The 10148-nt window shown below is 40.3% G+C and overlaps 1 protein-coding gene across 1 annotated transcript; it reads right to left on the minus strand.

The window, feature by feature from the left end:
- Window positions 1–938: 938 nt before the first annotated feature.
- On the minus strand, window positions 939–7461 carry LOC130181427 (probable nuclear hormone receptor HR38). Its single transcript, XM_056395648.1, has 7 exons — window positions 7302–7461; window positions 4833–5671; window positions 4087–4216; window positions 3659–3822; window positions 3325–3527; window positions 3043–3221; window positions 939–2941 (listed from the first exon to the last, which is right to left on the minus strand). The coding sequence occupies exons 2-7, from the start codon at window positions 5667–5669 to the stop codon at window positions 2679–2681; spliced, it is 1776 nt and encodes a 591-aa protein (XP_056251623.1). The 5' UTR covers window positions 5670–5671; window positions 7302–7461; the 3' UTR covers window positions 939–2678.
- Between the last annotated feature and the right edge of the window lie 2687 nt (window positions 7462–10148).

The raw sequence follows: 10148 nt of genomic DNA on the forward strand, positions 1-10148 counted from the left end.
GGCACCGAGGTGGCTCATCTGGAGTGCGTGTCATTTGGTCTTAGACCTTGCTGCAGCAGCCTGGGTTCAAGTCTGGCCTGTGGCCATTTGCTGCATTTCATCCCCTCACTCTCTCCCCAAACTCAAATTAAGAAAGACAGTCTGTCTCTTCTAACTTTCTCTCTGAGTGATCATTTTACAAGTAAATGTAGCCAATATCACACCACAGTCTTTGTCTTTAATTTATGTCTTTGGTGATTTTCTCAGACAATGTTGCAGTTACAAAATCAGGATTTGACCATAGGTGGTCCAGCCATATACTAGGTTTTGACCTTGTCTTGTTACCTGTGTCAACAGTGCAGAGATGGAGCTTTGCAAAGGAAAGCTTGACCATCTTCAGCTTCATGATGAAATTCGCCCCAACCTCATTTGTCGTCAACCTGCAGATGTAAAGGTAAAATGATTTAAAGGAGCTATTTGTAAGTTTTGCAATCGCTACATAGCCAGTGTTAGCATTAACAGCTGTTTGCTTACCAGTCTAGAGGAGACTTTGCGAGTTTAGCATCAAACTTCATTCCTTCACTCACCAGAGCTGTCTCCAGTGGTGGAAAGCAACTCTTGTTTCTATCATGTCTTTTCTTCCACTGAAGTTAACATGCTAACCAGCTTGCCCCGGCCAACATCAGCTCATCTCGTCATTTTCCCATATAGCGACTCAGTGTAACCTCCAGTCTGTCGTGAAGACGGTACTGCTCAGAGGGCATATTATAACCTCTTGTATTATAAAGACAATGGTGGCTGAAGCTCTTGTCAAGTCACAATCAGAGATGAAACTCAAACCAATAGAGAAAGTGATTATTCATCTTTCACAACTGAAACTAAACAAATCTAAAGATATATTTGAAGAGACAGTATAGAAACTAAATTTCTGACAAAGAAAACATGATGACACAGTGGTGTATTTTTAAAAAACATTTATTATCAAATATTCTCTGTCTCTGAATACTTTTGCACCATTTTACAAAAGCCCAGGCAGTATTGTCAAAGTCAACACACATGTCCCAAACAAAACTCATACAGTAGGAGAAAGAAGTATTCTTCATACTGTTTGAACACTGTTTGAAGTGTTCATAGCTGCTCATCTTCTCATCACATTTCACTGCGATTCCTTAAGGTACTGTATTTTTTAAGTTAAGTTTGAGATGAAATTTAAAAAAAATCCAACATATAAAAAATCTGCATGATTTAGACAAATGTGGAAGACAGTTGGAGAAACTTCAACAGAGTTGAGGTTCAAAACACATGAAAGGTGAAGTATCTGTGTGTAACATCCAACGAGAAGAAACCAGTTGATGTAAAACATAAAATGTCTGTCTATGCATATGAATTTTCAAGTGTGGGATTTTTCCATGTATCAAACTAGTAGAAATGTTATACTTTAATTGTGGATACGAGGACTCTCTGAAATGTGCTCTCACATAATTTAATCTCAAGATGGACAGCTAATTATAACTTCCACTGCTTCATGAACATGTGAACAGGATTTAATTCTTGTAGATCCAAAACCACCTGGCCTCACTTGATGCCCTTCCAGTTTAGCATTATGAAGTGTGCGTTCAAGTATTGTATGCTCTATATCAAACTGTATCAACAGTCACATGCCTCAGGCACTTCACATCAAAAGCTGGCACAGCCCAGAAATCATCTTCATCAGCGATGAGTTCAGTGTGATTTCTAATGGTGAACATCTTTTTTCATGCCTATAACAAATAGGGCTCACTGTATGTGATATTTGGAATGAAAATTCACTTAGTGTCACTTGTGGTTCACGGGCTGAGGTTTTATAAAAGGCACTTTACATTTTCATTCAACAACTCCATTTTTGTTCTCAAAAGCCCAAGAAAAATGTTATTACAGGGACATGTGGTTCAACAGGAGCTCTGCCAGCATTATCCTTTACAAGGTGTTGCAAAATGGCAGCGCAAGAGTTATGGTGGAACATTTTGTTTAGCGTAAGGCAATAAGGTTTGTAACTGGTAGTATCAAAATAAGCGTAAACTTTGGTCCGAGACCTTCCACAGGAGCATGATTATGACTAAAACTATGTTTTGTGATACAGAGAAATTAGTAAATATTTCCCTTCTGAAAAGTAGGACTCCACAGTTTTTTCTTAACAACCAGGACTTGTGATTCTCTCTGCCCTTTTTATACCAAATAATCTACTACCTCAGCTTCTTAGTGGGGTCAAAAAGCAAATTTTAAAAACATGGTTTTTAAGAAATTAGTGTGTTTCTTAGTATGTAACACTGCATTGCATCTACCCAAGTACCCTTGCCATACCATGTCTGCATAGCAACATTCACACATCTAGCACAGCAATAAAGTCATTTTACACATGCACACGAAAAATATATAAACTGTGTCCTGAACTGTTTATACCATTTCAGTTCTGTCAGTTCTGTCTATGACAGTTTCATGGAACTGAAATAAATCCTTATGTAGTACTCACACAGATACCATATTCAATTTTAAAAGTTAATGTTAGAAAAATAATGGTCTCTTGAACAATGTCAGATGTCTATCAACACACAGGTCAGTGTGCTTGAAAGAGGTTCACCAGTAGAGTCCAGTGATAAAACCTCACATTGGGTGCTTTCCATCTCCATTTTTTACAAATAACATGTTTGTGTTGATATTTTTCAGAACGGCAGAGTATCCATGAAGATTTTCTCCACAATTGGTGGAGGTGGGACCAGGTCCTCCAGTTTAAGGTAGAATATACGCTGCAGGCCTTGTGTGCACAGAGTCCTCAGTTCAGGGAGTTTGCCCAGAAGACGAGAAAGATAGTTGGGCTGGGTCCTGCTCGGCTCTGATCCGTTTCCACTCACGTGTTCCCTCAAACAATTGATGAGATGATTTTGAAAGTCCTCAACCCGTTTGGGTTCTTTGAGGCCATGGCGATCTAGGTGCAAAAGATGTTCTTATAAGAAACAGTCCTGAATATAATATAAAACTGAAATGCAGGGAGATTCATAAACATAAAAAGTAAATAAAAGCCCTCACCAGTGATGATAACAAGCGCCGAAAGGCAGGCAAACAAGGAGATGTCTAAGTTCATGCGGTGAAGACTCTGGGAGAAATCCATGATGGAGTCGATCCAGTCACCAAAACTGCGAACACACTGCAGTCGGTGGAGGACCACGCCGTTGCAGAAGATTAATTTGTTCTTCTCTGGATTTGACCTGCACAGTTCCAAGCCATTAGTACAATTGAAAGGTCAACATCAGTCTAGAGAAATAATAGTTAACAGGGCTTTTTTTTTTTTTAACCGTAAAGGAAGCCAACCTGTATGCAAGTCGGAGGATGAAGAGCTCAACAAAGGCAGATTCAAGGAGCAGCTCCTGGTCCTCTGTGCAGAAGTCTGTGAATCCTGGGATGGTTTCAGCCCAGTTCCTGATAACATCCAAGGCACCAGTCAGCAGGTCATAAAACTGCTGGATATCACCAGCATCCTCCTTTTCTTTCAGATTGTCCACTGTCTCCTGGTACTGAAGAGGGACAGGAAGCAAGGGTCAGTGCCAAAAAAAGAACTCTTTGCTGACTTAATTTTCATTCTGTCATTTAACCAATCTGATCAGTGTAAAAGAGCTCTGGTCAGGCAGCAAGTGTTGAGATTTACCTTGGAGTAGTCAAGCTTCCCAATGCTCGGGTTTGAGTCTAAATGTGCCCTGACAAGCGAAGATATGATGTTTACACTCGGGGTCGTGGACGAAGCCTCAGCCACAGTCTTGGGTTTAGAAGGCAGGCGACCCCGGCGACCTTTGAGGCTGTCTGTGCGCACAACTAAGAGAGGGACAGAAAAAAGAAAAGGAACACTTAAAGTACACATTTATGACTCTCATGTGGCCGTCTCTGCACCCCACACTTTGAAAAACAACTGTTCTATCAGTTTCGGTTTCCCTTTTTTCTGCAGATGGCACTTTAGAGCTCTGGTTACATATCTGTCATTCCTAGCTTTGGTTTCACCAGACTGTCATTACAAACCCCAGTTTCTTGTCATCATTCATTAGTCACTGAAAGCTTTAAGAGATTCTGACATCGCATTACCTTCTTTGACCATTCCCACTGCAAGACATTTCTGGAAACGGCAGAACTGGCAGCGGTTCCTCCTCCTCTTGTCCACCGGACAGTCTTTATTGGCAAGGCACACATACTTTGCGTTTTTCTGTACAGTTCGCTGTCAAACATGGAAAAAGTGACATTATTATAAATTATAGAAATGCAACATTGAATTTATCATTTGATGCCAATATATTGGCAAGTCCAAAAAACTTGCATTTCTAACAGGATAAAACGCATATAGGAAGCAGCCAGTGAAAATTTCAGGTAGATGCCCGATATTAATGTATATATTTAATCTGATTAACAAAGTAGTTTAGTCAAGCTGTGCTGTTTTTGTTTTTTTTTAAGATCTCAAACAATCCAGTAATACATCTGCCCATATTAATTTTCTTTTTTAAATAGATACATAACGTAAGCTAACTTTTAAAATAAGGATATACTTGCTTTTCAGACTGTACAGGATATTTTACAGTTGAAAAATAAGCATGTCAGTGTTCTCTGACAGCCACTATGTAATGGTGTCACTGTTTCTGAACTTCCTCAAAAATGTCTTTACATAATGGACAACATACACTTAAATACCAGTATATATATCTGTGATAAGGTAATATCACAGTGATTGGACGTTTATTCTACTCAGCATGATGAACCTCAATGATTGCAGGTTTATTGTGTTTTATACTCTATTTAAACTGTAGATTTAACTTGCAAAGTGCTGCTCATCTGTTTACCTTGAAGAAACCTTTGCAGCCCTCACAGGTGCGGACTCCATAGTGCTGACAGGATGCATTGTCACCACAAACTGCACAGCGGCCCTCACTGGAGCCTGGGTTGTGGCTTTTAGGAGACGTCATTGCCCCCTCCACTATCCTGGGGCTTTCCAGAGGTCCATGTTCCAGGGACATGGGGGGACAATGAAGTGGAGAAACATGCTGCTGGTGAGACAAGAAGAAAGGATCATCCTGGCCTGCCTGAGCATCCTGATGATGCCCCAGGGGGGAGTGCTGCTCTGGTGTGGGGCTGAAGGTGAAAAAAGAGAGCTGCTGAGCCATGGCGGCCTTATCACCCACAGAGGAGGGGGGGGCTGAGGGGTAGGGGCTGAAAGGGGAATCCCAGACAGGTGCAGACTGGGTCTGAAAGCCGGGTGTTAGAGGAGAAGCAGCAGCGTAAACTGGGCTGCCATAGTAGTCTGAGCCACATGACGACAGTGTTTCATCGAAGCAGCTGAGCGCAAAGGAACCTGGGTAACAGCCATACACCTGGAGATCATCCAGCTTGAAAGCCTGGTTCTGCATCTGAGGGCTGGAGCTTTCAGCTACCGCGGCATGATTGAATGAAACTGTAGAGGCGGGAGGAGAGGTGGTAATCTTGCAGGAATAAGCATCAAACTCCCCCACATAGCCATTTTCCACTAAGGTGTTGATGCTGGGCAACGAAGATGTAGACAGCTGGTCCTTTTGGCCACTGATGTCCATCACCAGTTTGGCACTGAGGTCAGGATTCAAAAACTCAGAGCTGAAGTAGTTGTCATGGGGCAGGGATGGATACTGGGTTTGTACACAGGGCATCGCTGGAACAGAGGACAGCAACAATTACTACAGATGAAAACAAACCCTGATGTTGATGATGTCTATGTAAGATAAATATTGTTCACATCTATACATACTAAATATGCATTATTAATCTAACCAAATGTCTAATTTATTCAAACAAAGTCTCTGTGTATGTAAATGTGGTAAAACAATCATTTGCGATACGTTTTTAGGTTTACTTTGTCAAAATAGGAGCAAGTGAGTGATATCACTGGGGATAACTGGAGCTGTTAAAGAGTTGATTTTTTAAACATTTGTAGTAAATGAGATATTGCTTGAATCATTTAGCCAGCATTTTTAACGCTCTCTCTAGACCCATCCAAACAGTAGCCTACATTAGCACCCTCAACATACACTGTCTCATTTCCCTGCATGCCATTTGTCTAGATCCAGGGCCTATTAGTCCTCTTTACAAAATGCAGAGGGTGGTCCAGTGGAGCAATCAGATATTGTCAGATATTTTGTTACTGGCTGTTAATGCTCTGAAAACATCCTTCATTGGAGGGCAACCCTCCTTCACAGGCGCTGTACCAGGGAGTGTTGCAGATTGTATTTCACAGTGGGCTGTATGCCAGCTGAGATGGGAAAGGTGGCAAAGCCTGTTTGTGTGTGTGTGTCATTGGGTGAACAGGAGTGTATCCACCAGTGCTAACTCTCTCACGATATGAGTTTTTCAGTACTAAATGTGCTTCACATCTTACAAGAATAGTAATGGACCCCCTACATAAAACATGTAGCACGTAATATCATGGAATTTATTAAAATGAACACATACAGACATGAGCTCTGAACTATTTACTTGAGAATGTCGACCAGACAGCTGCTAACAGTTGCACAAGACACTAGACACTAGATTTTCAGCAGGCTGCTCATGGTACAGTTGCAGGAGCAGTGATATTACTAGCAGGGGTTACTTAATTAGTTGCACTCTGGGATATTTCCTCACTAATTAAAAAATATACTCAGTTTTCACAACTTTTAACTCAGTTTTCATATAACACAAATGTGAGTTTCCATAATAATTAAATTACACTTAGTTGCCAGTTTTATTAGGTACACCTAGCTAAGACTAATGTTCATTCAAAGATGTTCATTCAACTTTATGGTCAGCTTGGAGGCTGTAGTTTGCTCTGCTGGTATGGTGTTGTTTGTAATGTTTTGTCCACACACCAATTATATCAATGGGTTACATAAAACACCTTTCTAAAATAGTTTCAACAAAACTGATCCTCATGAAGGTAGGATTTATTGCAGGGCTATACAGTGTTTCTTAGTTTTACTATATACTATATACTATGGAAGTGACAATAAATCTCATTCTCATTCTGAGATTGGTGTGCCCAATAAACTTGCAACTAAGTCTACAGCTCTGACTGCTACCCATGAATGACACCTTTAAACATTATTTCCCACCAAACTATCAAATTAATTTGTGTATAAGGGTGCAAATGTTTAACGGATGAAATAGCAGCCCAGTCAGTCTTTTTCTATGAGCTTAAATGATTATGAAAGTAATTATAAAGAAACATGACGGCATGCATCTACAGTCTAACATAAGCATAAATGTGGCCCCCTGAATAAATAAACAAATAGTAAACTTTCACTCACCTGGTTCATGTAAATATCCGGATTTTTAGGTTTTTCATTTATTCCAAATCAGCGAAACAGATGAATGTCACCTCTGCCAGCTGCTGTCGGCACACACACTCATTCAAACACACTCGCACATACACACTGGGTCAGACCAACGCTTACGGCTCCATATACTCTTGTTTTATTTTGGCTGCGTCGACAAAAAGGCGGGCCTATGCCCATAAATGGTAAACGGGGCGGTGGAACGTTCCGGGACGCCAGCCAATCAGTGTAGCGTTCTAGACCGACGTCCTCCGTGTGACGCACGTACGGGATTCCATTGACGCAAGAGCCGGGGGAGCGTGCGTTCTAAATATAAACCAACAAACGACATGGGAGCTCACGTGGGGCTATTACTGGATGAAAAATGCTAAAAATAGCCGCAGATTGGAGGTGCAGACGTTTTCTGAGTGGAAATATAGAGATTTTACACGTTTACAGCAGGGAAGTGTGGTATCACAGGGCATACCAGGTAACACCTGTAAGGTTTCTTCATAAAATACAATAAATTCACAGAAGGGCTAGAAATACCCTCTTCAAAATTTCAACAAAACTCTTGGAGGAAAAGGTACCATGAACACACATATCCGTTCAGAAAATAACTGTAATTATTTCATACTATTACTCCTGTACACATTTTGAAATAAAAACTTCTGAATCAAACCAAAAATGTATAACAATTTTTAACTCACATGAGTATACACAGAGGCTAAATCAAATCAAAACCTGGAAAGTCGAACATCTACCTCATGTGATATGACTGAAAGCTCCAAACCAGCAACTAAATGAACCTTGATTGTTTTATAAACTGCACTGACTCTTACTTTGTGATGATGTGTTTAAGAGCTGTTTGTTTAATCCTGTGTTTCTGTTTAACTGCTGCACAACCAATTGCTCTTTGAAGACAAATTAAGTGATTGACTGATTTGGATACTTTGAGTCATTTTGACTCTATATGAAATTTTATCACTGCAATCTCTAATGTAGCCTTATGAAGAAAACAAAACAAAAAGATGACACATATGATCCAGTTTAAGCAATAATATTTGACTTCATAAGACAAGGTATCACTTTTCGAATGGTTATTAATGATCAATTTTGTTGTATACATTTGGCAAAAGATGATTATAAGAGAAAATCTGTCCTCTCCACACAGACTGCATACTTTGTCTTTTAACATAATTAATCCTGACCTCCAGAATATGATAATTACAACAATTTATGCCTTGAATTCAAGAAATGTGAAATCGCAGACCATTTCATACTGTAATGTCATCTTTAGACAATTTGCAGTATGCATGTCACAGTAAAAGCTTCATACGTCAGTATCAATTTAAGCATCACCTAAAAACCATAACTTCATAACTTCTCTCTGCACATGCAAACTTGAACCCTCTCAGGGGACCTTTGGGCATCATCTTGTTTCATTTTTAAATATGACGAAAGTGAAACAGATCGTTCAGGGTGAGAAGCAGGTGAGATTTTATCTGAGGAGTGGAGAGCCTGCAGCTAATGAGACTGGCCGGGAGTGAATGGACATAATTACAGCGGTTTGAGTACAATGCTACTTTATATATGAACATAAAATAACAAACAGATCGGGGTATGCACTGGGGCTGAAAACTTGGGCTGAAAACTGCTCCACTACATGTTGAAGGTTCTGGTCTGATGAGGCCAACTGAACCGCATCATCTACAAATAGCAGACTGGAAACACTCTTCCACCCGGCTGCACTTTGAAATCCTGTCCATGAAAATTACAAAAAGGATTGGTGACAAGGGACAAGCATGGCCGAAGCCAACACCCACCAGGAACATGGTGGTGTCCTGTCCTGAACCTCCATGCAACACTGAAGACCCCAGGTGGTGCCCGTTCCAGTACCCAAACCATTGACTTCATGAAGGCCTGATACTCCGTGTATAAGCGCTGACAACAGTCAGGGCCTCCTCCTGTAGTGACTTCCAGTCGCATGGAGGCAACACTCACATACACACATATTTTCAAGGGTGAAGCCCAGCACAGCAGCACTCAACTGGGGGCTCGTGAGTACTCTCTACTACTAACCAGCAGTATGAAGTGTAATTACAATCAGCCCCACCTTTACCTGCTGCAACATTAAAATTATGCTAACACATTACTGCATTAACAATTATAATATAATATTATATATTATTCCAGACAATACTTACAATGCATTATTCCAGAACAGTGGTATTGCACCTGAAGCATGACCACTGTCTTGTTTCAACTAGTCTGTTTGTGTTGAAAACAGGTTAACATAATTTATCATATGTTAGAGTTGACATATTTTGATAGACAAGATAATTGACAAACTGACTGAAGTTTGGTCAGACACACCCAATGTGTCAACTTTTAATAACTGAAACTAAGGTAAAAGCCTCTGATCTGACAGTGAGTGACATTTACAAGTACTTATTTAGTCTTGCTGTGTCAGCGCTAGATAATTCCTTTTATACTCAAAACAAGTCCAGCTAGATTTCACATATAAATGTGAGATTATTGCACTTACTTTTTTAGATTTGCATTTGATTTTCATTTGCAGGAAATATATTTTTCATCTTTCATTTCCACCTGCTTCCCTCTCATCCCCGATGCAGTCAGTGACATATGTCTACCAAGAGTGTGCAAGCCTCACGCGCGCACACACACACACACACACACTCCAAAGTCTGCCTCGCTGTACGCTGTCATGCTTTGATATTAGGAAGATTTGAGCATTCCTTAGAATTTCAATAAGTGGACTGTATTTACAGGAAGAATGCATAGAAATAATATTTAACACAAGTCAACACAAAACAGAAG

Source organism: Seriola aureovittata, chromosome 2 (genome assembly GCF_021018895.1).
Source record: "Seriola aureovittata isolate HTS-2021-v1 ecotype China chromosome 2, ASM2101889v1, whole genome shotgun sequence".
Taxonomy (NCBI): Eukaryota; Metazoa; Chordata; class Actinopteri; order Carangiformes; family Carangidae; genus Seriola; species Seriola aureovittata.